This window comes from Ornithodoros turicata, chromosome 6, assembly GCF_037126465.1.
Source record: "Ornithodoros turicata isolate Travis chromosome 6, ASM3712646v1, whole genome shotgun sequence".
Classification (NCBI taxonomy): Eukaryota; Metazoa; Arthropoda; class Arachnida; order Ixodida; family Argasidae; genus Ornithodoros; species Ornithodoros turicata.
Window position 1 is genome coordinate 29769521 of NC_088206.1, and position 16154 is coordinate 29785674.

General features: G+C 46.3%; 1 protein-coding gene across 3 annotated transcripts in view; it reads right to left on the minus strand.

The window, feature by feature from the left end:
- LOC135396498 (probable ATP-dependent RNA helicase DHX34) overlaps positions 1-16154 on the minus strand; it is a 60142-nt gene that overhangs the window by 21749 nt on the left and 22239 nt on the right. For all 3 annotated transcript variants that reach the window (XR_010423405.1, XM_064627507.1, XM_064627506.1), the window contains exons 5-8: positions 7570-7774; positions 7300-7514; positions 4174-4362; positions 3878-4063 (exon numbers count right to left, since the gene is read on the minus strand). Coding sequence is in view for 2 of the 3 variants with exons in the window: in XM_064627507.1 (XP_064483577.1) it covers positions 3878-4063; positions 4174-4362; positions 7300-7514; positions 7570-7774 (795 nt within the window). In the remaining variant the exon portion in view is untranslated. The remainder of the gene's footprint in view (positions 1-3877; positions 4064-4173; positions 4363-7299; positions 7515-7569; positions 7775-16154) is intronic.

Below are 16154 nucleotides of genomic sequence, written 5' to 3' on the forward strand. Positions count from 1 at the left end.
AGTTCGATGAGATGTACGCCTGATCTCCAGGAAGGTTCGTCAGCTCAAAGAGATCCGGTGCACGCCTTACGCTCTCTGCTTCATCTCTTGAGAACTCTAGAGAATCACAGAGCGCAGGCCTTCAAAGTGGCTGTGGAAGTAGTCCACTGCGTTCAGCCATGTACCCCATCGGGTCAAAATGGGTTCAGGAGGAAGTGGTACGTCAGGCAGCTTGTCCTTAAATGCCTGAACTCTAGCGGGGGCTTTCAGGAACACCTTTTTCACTGAGGAGACAAGTTGATTGACTTCTGTGAAATTGGTTCTCACTTCTTCTGCAACTCAGTGGAATGCGTGCGCGAGGCACGTGACGTGCGTCATTCTCGGGAAGGAGACCTTTAGCAGCGTGGCATCGTGGTGCATGCAAGCTGCAGCATCAGCGTACAGGAGCAGTACCTTCTCGTCGTCAGCCCCAGAGGAATACAGAATCTTAAGAGACGTGGTGACGAAGTACGCGACTGTATCGCCGTTCGTTTTTCTCGGGTGGCCTACTAGCAATCAGGAATGGCAGAGTCCGTTTTTCTTATTTCTAACTTTCCAGTTACCATGTTCACAATGTATCGACCATTGGCATCCGTCGTCTCGCCCACTGAAATCCAAATGCTGGAGTCGCCTACCTCAGACCGAATGCTGGAAAGCACTTCCTCGTACGTATATCCCAAATAGTCTTTTCTAAGTGTGGATTCGCATGGAATTTTTGTGTTGCAGTATTTTTCCAAGAAACCCCTGAAAGCAGGATTCTCAAGCTTGGTCCAAGGAATATTCACTGCCACAAGTGCTGTGCACAGATCAGCGTGCTGTGCACTTTTCTTTGCATCTGGTGCGCAGTCCTTGAGGAAGATTTGCCGCGACGTAGACAGGAGGTCTTTACAACAGTTGAACGTATGGGTCGCTGTGGCAGCATGCTGGTCCAGATGATATTTTTTCTTGCGACCTGCATTCATGAGCTTTCATGAACGATCAGCCAGCAAGCAGGTCAAAATAACGTTGCTGTCTGGCACAAATAATTTGCCAATTGGCCTCAGCTTTAACCAATCAGTCAACCCTCTAAATTGGGATGCCACTTGAACGCAACTTACTTTTCTCCCACGCGGCTGACAGAATACTACATCCCCATCGGTGGTGTAGCAATCGAACTTTTCAATCCAAACATTTATCAGCTTCGGCCTGCTTGACTTCACCTTTGGCATGTTGCAAGGTTTGTAACGGTCAACACACCACGACTGACGACTGAGGTTGTAAGACTCCTCAACTCGCGTTGCAGATGCGCGTCTGCAGACACGCCGGCGCCGACGACGCGCGAGCGGCGGCCGTTCTTTCTCGTTCTCGAACAAGTTGGAGTACTGGCAGCGGTGTCCATTTAATCTCTGAGTGCGTTGAAACAAAGAATGATCATCAAGGAAATGTCATTTTAGGCATTTTTTGGGGCATAGTTGCTCCTTTAGGCAGGAACTCAGAAATAGGCATTTTTAGGCAAAATAAGACCAATGTTACTGGCGTCCATATCACCTAACTAGTGCTCTTGCATCAGAAAGGCATTATTAGACTCACAGGAAAAAAAGTAGGCATTGCCTAGAAATCTGGGGTCTAGTTATAAGTAGGGCCAGAAGTTTTTGGGTTTACCCCTATTTCTCCCCGTTTGTACCCCCCGAATGCAATTATCAGACTTCGGGTTAAACCCGATATTTGCACCCCGACGATGTCAGTAAAACCCGAGAAACCGGCCAAACGTAGAACATAGAGGAGGGTGCAAGCTAACCGGCCAGTCTCGATCCGTGTCGAGCCGAGCGACGAGTAAATCCAATCCAACATCTGATTTGCGCATGCGCACCAAGCGGCGGGCTTTCTGCGTTCTCCCCGGTTGTGGATCCGTCATGCGTCCGTGTCGGACGCTTTAGGTCACACTTATCACACGAATTTCGTTCAGTTTCGCAACGTGCACCTTTGTGTGACACCTATTCTTGGGATGAAAGCCTGCTGTCCTGATGGGCAGACCAAAGAAGACAGCCAACGACTGGGCGAGAGAGTACTCAGATCTTGAGGTTAAGAAGAAGGCGCGCCTGGACGCTTTTCAGGACTCCGGTGAAACACCTGCGGAATTCACGTTGGTCTGCAAGTACTGCTGCCTGGAGATTTCACCAGATCCAGCAAAAAAGCCTTATGATTGCATCAGAGAGCACGTGGCGTCGGCACGGCATGGTACATTGAAAGCGGACTTTTGCAGAGCTCTGGAAATGCCAAATGGAATGCCACATGCATGAGGAACCTAACAGAACTTGAAAGGGGCCAAGTGACGCAGAACGAAACATGGAAGCAATCCTTGATCCTCGACTCCCATCAGAAGCATGCTGCTTGCCAAGAGTTCGAATCATACCAGAGCTTCTTTTCACTTGTAACTGATCCTGCATCTGTGCAAGAATAATTTTGTCAGTACTTAAAGGAAGACATCCCAACAAATGATGGCCTGGGCATCATGGAATACTGGGTGAAGAACACAAAGTACCCTAATCTGAGGTCAGCAGCTCTGAGCTTACTGTGTATCCCCAATGGGAGTTGTGACGTTGAGCGCACCTTCAGCCAGCTGCGTTACGTTCAGAGGCCCGACCGTTCGTCAATGGGTGCAGAGACATTAAGGATGGCAATGATGCTGTATGTTAACAAAGGATGGTAATTACAGATGACATCATATTAACAATTGTACGTTCATTCCTTTGAATTTTTAAAACATTTTGAGAGAGTACATGTGTTGCCATGTCATAGCTGTGTTGTAAGGTTTTGCTGTTGTATTAGAAGCATTGAAATGATGCATTTAAGAAAGAATTCCTTTTCTGGTTGTGCACTACATATTAATAGTATAGGAATCCTGCGACTGTACCGATATAAAATAAAGCTTTTGGACTGGAAGATGCATCCTGCTGTCAGTCACCTGAATTTGCATGAATTTGGCCATCCAATATATAGCACCCAATTTTTACACCCCGAATTGAGAAAAAAGCATTTCCCAAAACCTTTTCATCCTAATATAAGACCCGATTTCTCCCTGCACCACAATGCACTAGCACAGTGCAAAGAATTTCACCCGATATTTGCAGGAATTTAGGGTATAAACGTATTTCCCCGATTTTTACTCCCCGAATCTGAAAAAGAGTAAAACCCGAAAACTTCTGGCCCAAGTTATAAGTTGTCTCCACTGTACATATTCTGAGTTCTGAATGGGTCCCACACCACAACTGCATATTCAGGAGTGGACCATACACAGTACTTATAGGTTTCAAGTTTAGTAGCTGGCGTAGGACTTTAGATTTCTTTTTAAATAGCACAACTTCAGGGAAGTAGCACATCTGATATGGTCAATGTGCAGATTACAACGTAAGTCACTTGATATTATAACAACAAGACACCTGAAGGTTGTAACTACAGAAAGTCCCTTGCAATCTGTGAATTTGCATGATATGGCCAGGATTACTCACGAATACCTGTTATAATATAACTCGCACTACATTATACACAAGACCTGTTAGATGCATGATTCTGCCAAGGGTTATGGCAGTTTACTACACTACATGAACACCAGTGACGACAATGACTTTTGCCTTCTCTCTATAAGCTTCTCCCTTTCAAATAGGATACTTTCTTTAGCTACCTGGGATGGATGGAAACCTAACTACAGCCATGGATGAAACTAATTACTAGACAATAGAAACTAGAAGACAAAGGTTTCTTTCTCTTGCTTTCTTTTTAGGTTGCCCTCGTTGCTATGTTGTTGTTGTGATCTTGCAGACCACATCATGACATTATTAGCAAGCTCTGCTTTCCAGCAATAGCCCAATAGCAAGCATACCTCCAACAAGTGAAGAAACTGTTGCCTGAGCTTCATGAGTTCATAGAAACGTTGTTCTTCGAGACCTAATCGGCGACACCATTTGGTACTGTTCTCCCCTGAGCACTTCAAAGACAACCACTGGTGGAAGGCATTGAGTAACGTCAGGGCATCCCCATGGTCAGAGTCCACTTCTTTCCTTGCAGTCTGCAAAATTATTACCATTAAAGTGTCAACACAATTACAAGGTAATTCCAGCTACCTGATCTCAAAGCAAAACACATTTAATCTTTTCAGAAGCGCAAATGGACACATACTGAGGCATCACGGAATGACTTCTGGGTGAAAGGTGTTTGTACGCTGAGAGCAGCTGCCAAGGAAAGCACTGGATCCTCTAACCGGAAGAGGCAACCAAGGACAAGAATTTTCCCCACAGTTATGTCAACGGGTAATTGGCCCAAGATTTTCCCCAATTGTGTCAGCTCTTCTTCTTCAGTCAGGGCACCCTGGAGAGAAATATGTACAGCAAACCCTCGTTATATAGAAGTCGCTTTATTCGAATTACCGCTTTATTCGATATACGGTGAAATCCCCGTGCATTTACATGTATTTACAACCAGATTATTCGAAGTGTGAGGAGAGCTAACTCCGCATATTACGAAGCGCACGCCCGACGGTAGGCTGCTGGTCGCCACCCAAAACATTCCCGAAAGCCACCTTACCCTTCTTTTCTTTATTTTCTCCAAACACAATCACTCATGCAACCTCTTTTCCTTTCGTACAGCGAAGAGTGGGAAAGTAGGACGCACGAGGACGGTTCGTTGACATGGATGGGAGAAAGGGGAGAGAGAGGGACCGGTCATGTGACCCAACCACGTGAGATGATTCACCGTTCTCCCGTGGATGGTTGCTTTGCGTGGTTCATTTGCTAAGTGTTGGTCTTTTATGCACGATAGCTCCGCAGAAGTGCTTCAAAAGGCTTTTGTCGTGCACGTGTTGCGGCGCAGTCAGTTGAAGAAGTTGAATTTCAAGACGATGAGGAATCTGAGAGCCTGTACAGAACAGTGCACGACCTTGTAGGGCAAGAAGTGGAAGATGATTTTGATACCTTCGCGCGGGCGGATGCAAATGTTCCCGTTGTCAGTCCTGTAACGAACGCCGAAATTGTGGATATTATCGTCAGTCGTCGGGACGTCGACGATGGAACTTCGGACGACGAGTCAGAAGAACCCCGTGAAATACCTACGGCGGCGGAAACACGGAATATTTTGCGTCTGATTCGCAATAGGGTAGAATGCAGCGGCGGTGATAATGAACTGATGACGTGCCTGCGGAAACTCGAAGAACATCTCCTCGCCGGCAGTGGGGCTACGCGCCAAACCCAGGTGACTGCGTTTTCTGCACGTCAATAACATATTGTCGCGATGACATCGCATTTTCACGTTTTCCTGGGTTTGGATTTACTGTTTTTGAAGTGTCTCCCCTTTTATTGAAATACCGCTTATATCGAATTTTTTTGCGGTCCCGTCGACTTCGATATAACGAGGGTTTACCGTAGTTCCTAAATGACTGGTTTACAATTCATCAAATCCTTTCTAAATAGTTCCCAAGTATTGGTTACTCTCAGAAAGGCTCCCAAGCATGCCCACGTGATTGCAGAAGCCATTCTTAAAATCAAGTGTATGTAATCAGGAGCATCAGACATTTATTCAGCTACTACCACAGACAAAGTGCAAAAACTAAAAAGGATGGCACACACTCTATTTTTCAAAAGATCCCATGCTCGCGCTGAGTGATAACCTGCCAAGCAAGCAAAGCATCTCTATCATTGTTTGAAGCCTGCTCCTACACATGTAAAGGTGTTCTAGTGGGAGACCCACAAAGTGGGAAGTAACTGATAGGGTTTTACTTCCCTCTCGAGATTATGATGCACGTTATATGCTTTATTGTCTATCTTATGTCTTATACACAGTGTTTTGTTCTTTATCATTTACAGATTTTTTAAATAAAAAAGCTACGAGAGCAGCATAGATGTCATTTTCGCAGCTGAGCTATACAGCCAGGCGAACATCCTGTCGAAGAGAGTATGTAACCACAGGATGACTAAGTACCTAAAATTCATTATTTAACTCTTTAATTAGGAGGTTTCGATCAAAAACAAGATAGCAAAATGGGAGACGACCCTCGTTGGAAGCTATTCCATCTTTTCAAAATCCTGAAACGAGCACGTGCCGCAAAATTTCCATTGCTGATTTTCGCTAAACCAAAACTGTGCCTCAGGAGCACATTAAATTTGCCGACAAACGCTTATCTGGGCTGCCACGTGGTTGGTCTGGCCAGCAGACGGGCACCTACTCCTATCATCTCTATCACTCCAAAGCACATGGCCCTCTGACATGGAATGAGTGATGCCCTCTCTAAGCTCCTAATTGGCACGGTTTCGCCTCATTTGCATATCAAAATTCGGCGATAGATATTTCAACATACGTGCGTGCTTCTGGATTCTTTAAAAATTTAATGGCTTTCAACAAGGATTGTCTCCCACACTATTGTCTTGCTTTTGCCTGAAACCCCCTAATTAAAGAGCTAATAAATTTTAGGTAATCTTTGTAGTGTACATACCCTCTTCGAGAGGATGTCTGCCCGGCCGTACAGCCCAACTGCAAAAACGACAATAATGGTGCTTACTAAAAAAAAAATAACTAATAAAACACTTTGTATATTCAGCACTTGAACGTCTTTTGACTAGCAACACTGCCATGGCCCTCTGCCAGCTGATGAATGGAGCTCTCCCTTTCTTCTCAAGACCCACAGTCTTGCACGTAACACAACACTGTTAGCTGACATATTCTGAGAGCACATAAGTCTGACACATTATGTACATGTTTCTGCATCATACACTATACTCTAGGGGAATTACAGAGTTGGTAGACATTTTGCGGGCAGTCGTTGCAAGGAAAACGTGGACTATGAACGAAAGCTTTCACTAACAATAAATATTTGTTAAGGTTTCAGCCTCACTACCACATAAATATTTAGTCCATATTGATAATGAAATGGCAACAATGGTAACCATCATAACCTAAAAGCTATTTAAATTTTCTCAGTTTCTTTTTGTCCTGTTTCCTTCTCCTTTTCGCTGTACTGTTCAAGAACCTCAACCAACAAGTTATTGGTTGAGCTCAACCAATAACATACAAGCTGGTACTCTGCTTCAAGTCAGAAGCAGAGTACCAGCGTGGCCCAAAAAACAAACCAGAATATGTGACATTACGTGACACTAGTGGATGACATGATGCTTCATGTTGTGATATCTTTCATTCAGTGGTGTGCAGGATTACTCTCGTACTTGTGCATGTCTCAAAGTTCCAATTTTTGCATTTTTGGAGATACATACTTTCATGTTCTATTTCTGTAAACATAACAGTAAATATGATGAGTACCTGATCCTTGAGCAGCCTTAGAGACTCAAGGATGCTCTCTACAGGTGGGGGTTCCAAGAAAGGGAACTGGCGAACATCAGGCAAGCCCAATGAGATAAGCTGAAGGAGAAGGGAATGCAGTGGCACCCGTAGTATTTCCGGTGTAGAGTATGGAGCCATGGCCTCGTACTCCGTTTCGGAGAACAGCCGGAAACAAACACCAGGCCCCGTGCGACCTGCGTCCACCAAATACATTAAATCATGGGCATGTCAATTCACGAAGAAACCTACCTGCACGGCCCTTTCGCTGTTCCGCACTTGCCTGGCTTATCCAAAACTCTTTGAGTTTCTGCATGTGGCAGCCCGCATCATAGCTCATCTCTTTCACTTTTCCAGAGTCAGCAACAAACCTCACACCATCAATGGTGACAGAGGTTTCTGCGATGTTGGTTGACAAAATGCATTTACGCATATTTTCTGGAGCATAGTCGAAAACCTTGAAACAAGGCAACCACAGAAAAGTCACAGGCAGAACACACGCAAAAACGATACACAAACATAACAATTTATGCTGGGCTTACAGTCAAGTCTTACACCGTTTAACAGCACGAAGCAGTAATCATCTGGCATAGATAGAAGCACTTCATCGGCATGTTCATTAAGTCAGAGCGCACATACTTTATCCACACAAGTAATCCTCTACTGTCACGAGGCACTCGAAATATCAATTGGTCCATGGTTTGTCGAGTGGGCCTAGTCAGCAAAAAAGAGAACGTGTTCTTAGGGCTGAACCATGCCAAATGCCCAGTAGAAACCATACTTGAAGAAACTGAAACGGAAATAGGTTTTCGGCCAGCTTGCAGCGAGCTGACATCTTCTGCCAAGAGCTGAGCTGAGTTAGGTTGTTGTTATTATTGTTTATTGTGTCTATCCAAATCATGCACAATTGACGCACAATCATATACAATACACAATTGTGACACAATTGTGGCAGAGCTAGAGAAAGGGCTTCCTCACTACAGAGCCCTGAAGACACTGAAGAGGTATCTTCCATGCACATTACGTAGCTGCTTACGTGCTCGTCACCCATTTCACATGCAGTTGGCCCCGTGTGTTTACAGCCCCATATTCAGACTACGGTTGTTCATGGGCACCATGAAAATAAAAATTGAATTTAATTTCACATTATGCACATTACACACAGTTTCACGGATTGGTACATGCAAAATGTGAATCAGGCAATGAATTATTTTCTGGCTGGGTACTGGAGATGACAAACATGGGCTCTCGAAATCATCCTCTTTTTTTTAAAAAAACTTGTGGAACCTGATGTTCTCTATATCACATGTTGTTCAAATGACCATGATGTTTGTTGCGTCCAAATATTTTCCAGAAATGGGGCCACATCCGCCTGGTTGGTTGGCTATGTTGCAACACGCCAGAGCACAAGGTGCCACCTGGTCAGTCAACTTTTCTACTTGTGGAAAATCAAGGTCACCAAAGGATAAGCAGCCCATTATTTCCACAGGGGCAATGGTGGCACCAAGAGTGATGGTAGCCTCATTCGCAGGCGACATGCTGACTGGACCTAACGCACAGGCTTGCTTAAAAGTGACACCCCCTTCCAGAATCTCCTCTTCAAAGGGTGGGGCTTCAAGAACTAGTTTGTCTGTCATCTTCATGGAACAGAATGTAATAAACCTCTATTACATTCACTAAGAAAGGACGTCTGCCTGGCTACTTCCAACAGCCTACCACAAGGCAACTAGGTAGTGTCAGTGCAAAGAATGGGTCATTTATCCATTGCTGACCCTAATATTCCCCGAGCTGGGCATGTTGTAGCAAATGAGACCCTGTGGTCCTCCTCAGTGCAACAGCACCTCCCCTGCACTTCCCACTTCCCAGCACTTCCCAGACAGGTCATCATGAAGTGGACACCACTATGGGGATATGGCCTGATAGGCCATAAAAGGAGGCAACTTTGGAGGAGGCAACAGGCAAATCATATGATTGCAGTACCTTCTCAGTTAACTAAAATGACTTGTGGTTAACAAATGCAGAAAGATCACTGAATACAGATTATGACAGGGGACTAGGGGGCACAACTGCACTTCTTTGGATCCTCACTGTACAATAGGTCCTTTAGTTGATCTGCTGGGCTGATGCATGGATGCTACAGTGAATTCTTCAATTACACTACAGGCTTGGATTTGGAGCTGTGTATAGCAAAAAATGTTTCGTTTGAAGGTTCAATCCGACCTACAAGAGTCGTTCAAGGTTGACTGAGGAAAATTCAGGAATCACCAAACTATGTCAGTTTTTCTAAGTATTCACCGTGCACATCTATACACCGCTGCCATCGCTATGGCAACTCTTTGATGCCTTTGGCATACAAAGAAGTGGGTTGCTTTCGTGGCCACTGCAGGACATCTTTCTGGAGGGCTTTATCTATGTGGAACGTATTTCCTCCAATATGCTCTTTAAGGGGCCCAAACAAATGGTAGTAATTGCTTGGGGCTAAACCTTTGCTGTAAGGGGCATGGGGCCAAAGTCTCCCAGCACATTTCAGCCAGGGTTGCTACCGTCAAATTCGCCGTGCGAGGCCGGGCATTGTCATAAGGAAGAACGAGGCTTCCAGACAATATCCCAGGCCTTTTCTCGCAAATGCTGTTTCGCACTGCACCCTTTATCAATGTGGAGTATTACTGGGCATTAATCGGTACCCCTTGCTCCAAGAATTATACATGGACAACACCCCGCATGTCCCAGAAGACAGTTCCCATGGACTTACCAGCAGACGGCTGCATCTTTCTTTTCTTTGGCGGCAGCGAAGGCTTATGTTGCCATTCCATATTGCTCCTTTTTGTCTCTGGAGTGAAATGATGCATCCAGGTTTCATCACATGTGATGACTGACTGCAAAAATTGGTTCCCCTCGGATTGAAACCGCTTCAGCAGCTGCTCAGAGACTGCCATGTACCTTCTGGTCACATATGAGACGTTGGGGAACCGATCTTCCACAGACTTTGCGGAACAGTAAGTGCTCACGAATGATTGTCTCCACACTGGCAACACTAATATTATGCTGGGCTGTTCTCGAGGATGGCTTGCTCAATGCCTGCGATGTTTACCGGCGTGAGAGCAGTCGAACATGTCTATGTGGTCGATTCATCACCATATCCCGTCAAACTGTTGCCAAACTGTCTGTGCCAGTCATACACTCTTCCCTTTGACACTGTTTGTTCCCCATACTGTGCCTGTAATCTTTGCAAAATCTCAGCTGGTTTGATGTATATCTTTAAAGTAATATGTTTTTCCTGTATTCAATGAAAGGAAACATGAGAATAGCTGTGTTGGAGCTGTACACAACAGCAACAAAGAGCCTTTAGCAAATCGCTAATCAAGGAGCTATGAGACACATAGAAATAATCTAAAGCCAAAAAGGAACAATCTCGTTTAATCACGCGATCGATCACGAGGCAGAAAGGGATCATGTTGATGGTGATGAGGTCGCTACAGGCTCCCCCCCCAAGAAAGTGATCTAGGTATGTGGAGGGAGGTTCCAGTGAACATGTCGTGGTTTTAGCAATAATGCGGTGGCAGGTTTATCTGTTGATGTTAAATCAGCATGGTGCGCAAGGCAGATGTTATGCTGATCTTGAGTGGGGTCAAGAATGGCGGTCTCGAGAGACAGTGTGTGACCGACCATGTATGTCAATCTCGAACGCTCTTGCTGTCCTCCGGAGAAGTTGGGTGGGTATGCGGTCGCCGAGGCGGCTGGAGGCATGTTGCCTTAAATGCTGTCAATCATTTTACAAGTGCTGCTTTGAGAGCGTCGTATGGATTTGCTTTGGGTATCCGTGGGAATACATTTCTAACTTCTGCCATGTCTGAAGCCGAGAGAGACGAGACGACATAGTGATATTTCGTCTTTTGACTGTGATTCGGCCTGGAGGAACCATAAGGCAAGCTCTGCAGACCAAAACGATGGCAGTAGAAATAAATTAGTGCCGGTAGCGATGATCTCCATTGGTTGCTCATGTAGCGGTTGCCCGCATACAATAATCATGCATCCCTACGACCAGCAGACAGCAGAAAGAATTCTTTTATTTCGCGTACCCGGCGCGTGCAGCAGCAGTTGGAAACTTCCTCTTTCCCTACAGGCTTGCGCCGCAGTGACGAGGCTGCGGTGCAGTCGTGGGAACGTTGAAGTGGACCTGACGGTGGCGACGCCGATGTTTGGTTGGTGGTGCAGTGCAACGAGATGGGCAAACGTTCTACCCATAATGACGAATGTCCTTCTGCCATGAGTGCTGACTTAAGTGTCCGTTGCAGTCGTTCCACTAGACCGTTAGCAGAAGGATGGTAGGCGGTGGTAGCAAGGTGGATAGTTCCAAGTCAATGCAGCAGGCGGGTAAAGAGTGTGCTTAGAAACTGCCTTCCGCGGTCGGTTGTGACACTGGTGGGCACACCAAAGCGAGCTACCCATGTGGATAAGAAAGACGGTGCTACACTTTGAGCGGTGGCATCCACCATGGGGGCTGCCTCTGGCCACCGCGTGAATCGGTCAACCATTGTCAATTGGTACCTGTAACCTTGGGCGGATGGAAGGGGTCCCACAATGGCCCTCTTCCTCTTCCCTACACTCAGCTTGGTCTCCCGCTTGCGTAGTCATGAGAATTAAGTGTGCCGGAGTTGGGTGGGAGTCGTTGAGATCGCGTCCGGGTCACCAATTTAGCAAATTGCTAACCAAGGAGCTATGAGACACATAGATATAATCCAAAGCTGAAAAGGAACAATCTCGCTTAATCACGCGGTCAGTCACGAGGCAGAAAGGGATCATGTTGGTGGTGATGAGGTCGCTACAAGCCAAAGCTTTAAAAGAAGGCAGTTTTGGAATAGGTGTATCACACATTCTGTTCCACAAACGTCACACTCATCCTTAACAAGTCAGCAGCTTTCACGAGCATGCAGACTCATTCCCTTCAATTTGTGCCTCGGGAATAGACATAGGAATAATAAATTACTCCATGTGGGTATTGAATTAAGCATTAAAGAATACAATGCACTTATTGCTAATTGTGCATGTGACCTGATCCTGGTAGCAACCTGAACACAATCAGATAGAGCAAGTTTGCCCACCTAGGCTTTAGACATGCAGGGAACACAGCTTAAGCAACAAGCAAAGGTTGGGGCAAGCTTGGCAATAGTTAGGCTGGCCTTCCTGGCCTTGGTTGGTACATCAGACCTATGAGACGAATGATGACCTGACCTGACCAGAAGCCCCCAGCCCCGTTGAGAACCGACGCCCGTGACAGCAGCACCCCATGATGGCTCAGGTCCTGCCCTTGGACCACCGACCTTCCAGCGAGCAGCACAGCGTCCCCATGACATCCGCCTCATCACCCCATCGTTGCCGAACATCGTTCCTAGCCGTGTGCCTTGTCGTCCACGTCGCCAGCATCTTTCAACCCGTTAGCATCCACGCCGTCCGCACCATCTTCCACCAAAGTCTCTTGACCACTGTTCATCTCAGTCATCGTGTCACCATCCATTGTGCCCGGGGGTTCACGACTTCGGAGAGGGGAAGTGTAGCGATGACGATGACAAGGGGCATGTCACGCGCATTGTCATTCTCTCATTAAACCATTGCCATCCCAATGGGTATTTGACTACTACCAATGATCGGCCGGCCATCGGCAGCCAGTCGGCAGACGACTTCATTGGCAAAGAATGATTGAAACAAGCATGGGACAATGTCACTAACAGAGCATGTTGATCAACAGATGCTGGCCTCACAGCACGCCCTGACACCTTGTTGAGGTGTCGTTAAAGCCTTGGCATGCATCGTCCCGCCAGCATCTGGTGGTCGTCGTGAAGAGATTCACTGAAAAGAACGCACAGCCACTCTTTTTTCGGTTATAGCAATACATATCGTGAGATTCAAACCATATCCTGTTCTCTATCCCAAGTGGAAAGTTCCTATCGCGAACCATCGGCCAGTGGCCAGTTTTTGGTCGGCATGCGATTTAGTCGGCCACTGCACCTTTGACAGACGTCAGTATGATGTTGCTCACAGTTGTCGGCAAACAACGTTGTGCGGCGACTTGCAGGAGTGCTATTGACAGTTTTGCATAATATAGAAGGGGCCAATATCGGTCCTGCATTGCAAACAAACCCGAAAACAATGGAGCTTCTACTAGAAAAAAAAGAAGAAAGAAATACGCTTTGACGGTTGTCAAAAAGTCGGATGACAGTTGGCCAACGAATCTTTCGGCAAGTCAACGTTGGCGCAATGTTGCATAGTGATAGGCGGAACGAGGTTTGGCAAGACGTCGGCCAGGGGACAGACCTGTACCAAGAACGAGCTCGCTGGCCAAGCACTTGCCAAGCACGGCTGGGTTCGCCAGCCAAACTCTTGCCAAGCTTGGTGCAATCTCGGTATGTTTCCTTGGGGAGAGGGAAACACGGGATGGTGTAGCACTGCATAAGTTCGACTTTCGTTTGGCCAAGAGATTGTCCCGAACCAAAAGCAGTAAGAAACAGAGACGTTATCTTCATCCTGAGCTAATACGACCAGCAATTCCTCATTTCAGTGTTGTTTGTGTATGCGTCAAATTAAACTTAGGCACCTCACCCTTCATTTTGACTCACACACGAACAGGACTCTCGAATTTGTGGAAGCTCGCGAGACAACCTATGTGTAGTATCTGTTCTTCCTCAGGAAAGAAATGCTTAAGCTTTTCTCATCCTAGAGTTGGCAATACGAGAAATGCAACTGCTTTTCTTTGGGAGCTGTTTGATTGTGGTGGTCACAGGCATATTGCGAGCTTTTAAGATTCTCCATCTATACTCTTTCACTTTGAAACGCTGTTCCACTGTGGGAAATTTGTCCTTTAAAACGGCGTGCTCACTGTCCGTCGTGGGAAGCACGAGCAACAAACAAAGGATGATAAATCGTTACCCTACACCGCGGGACAATTGGGTATAACTAACGTCTGTCCAACATCGGGCCTACTGCTCTATGACTGTGGGGCCTATGGCCAGCCCATCAATAAAAAAAATAGATTGCTGGCAAGGGAGACCCCAAGCTGCAAACAACCTCGGTCTTATGCTGGCACTACCTTGGCACTATGTCGTTTAGTTCGGCCATATACGTTAGCCGAACCTCCGGCAAATTAAGTCAGGCCACGTTAGGCCAATGTCAATCCCCGACCTTGGCCCGGTCGCTTTTACGTAGGTCGGACCGACAACTTTTAGTCTGACACCGTACATTTTGCCGCCTTTGTGCCGACATTGTTCTTCCCCTTGGGATCGTGACGCTGTGCTGTTCGTAACAGTATTAACTCACCATGAAGATAACATTTGTTTCTTACTGCTTTTGGTTTGAGACATTCACTTGGCCCATCGAAAGTCGAACTTATGCATTGCTACACCATTCCTCGTTACCCCCTCCCCAAGGCGACATACCGATATTAGACCAAGCTTGGTCCTGCCAACCTAGCTGTGCTTTGCAAGTGCTTGGCCAACGAGCTCGCTTCTTGGTACGGATCTGTCCCCTGGCCGATGGCTTGCCGAACCTTGTTCTGCCTATCACTATGCAACATTGCGCCAATGTTGGCTGGTCGAAGGAGTCGTTGGCCAGCTGTCATCTGACTTTTTGCCAAACGTCGGCCATTGCTTGCTTGGGAGAGAGAAAAATAAAAACGCTATGTTCAGCTCTGCCATGCTCTAATGTTATCTAAATATGTGCCAGTGTCACAGGTGAGCCCTGATCAATAACCCTCATAAACGACAGCCTTATATGATGGAACAAAAATAGGAGTTCTTTTGTGGTGTCCAAAAAAGCTAATCACGCAAAGACAAAACAAAAAGAGGGTGTTGGATAAAAGTAAACATACTGAATGAATGCTAAGAAACACACAGACATAACACACACGGGACAAGTGTCCTGTGTGTGATCGGTCCGTGTGTCTCATAGCATTCGTTCAGTGTGTTTAAGCCCATCGTATCACAAGAGGTGAGTGCAGGTGGGGGTATACCTCCAGTTACCTGCAGATGAACCTGTAGTTTAGTGATTTTCGACTAGAAATTTGGTGTCGCTGCAGGTACAACGCGGGTGCATCCCCAGATATTATGGGTGAACCTGCGTTACCTGCACCTACGAAACTAACTTTTCGCCATGCTAACTTAGTAACTAATTTTGGCATTTTCCTCAGTTTTCATAAAGAAAAATATCTGGAAGTATACTTTTTTGACATATCCCACAGTCTTTGACCCTTCACCGGAGCACCTGTGGTTTTCACTTCGGTGACTGACAAATACGACACCGAACATTAGGCGAAAAAACATGTGCTCATGGAAATCTCTCTGGTTGCTTTCTACTCAACTCTATCGGGCAACACACGAGCTGATCATCGTGGTCAGATTGCGCATGTGTCAGATCACGACAATATCATGGTCAGCAGAGTTGTTAAGTAACTTAGTAAAAGTATCTGAGTACATGTACTTAGATACTTTTTGTGTATCGTGAGGAAATATTACATACATTTTCAAACATTCTAACTGTAACGTATTTACTTTTTTCAGTAACTTGTATTTGTCTTTTTGAGTATTTTTTGAGTAAAAACGAAACACCGTCGCCGAGCACGAGGTGGCGCGAAGGGCGCGCTGACACTAGGGATCCTCCATGCGCGTGAAAAGCTGCAGCAACCCATCGAGGCTCCCTAGTCGACACCGCGTCGAGCTCCACTCCTCGCCCTTGCTGCATGTGCTCACGCCCTCGCACTCGCACATGACATTCCTTGTTCCTCGCCACTCTCTTGGCGGCCTGAACGGTTGTGCAGAGAATGACCGAGTTTGAAGGCGTCGACGGCA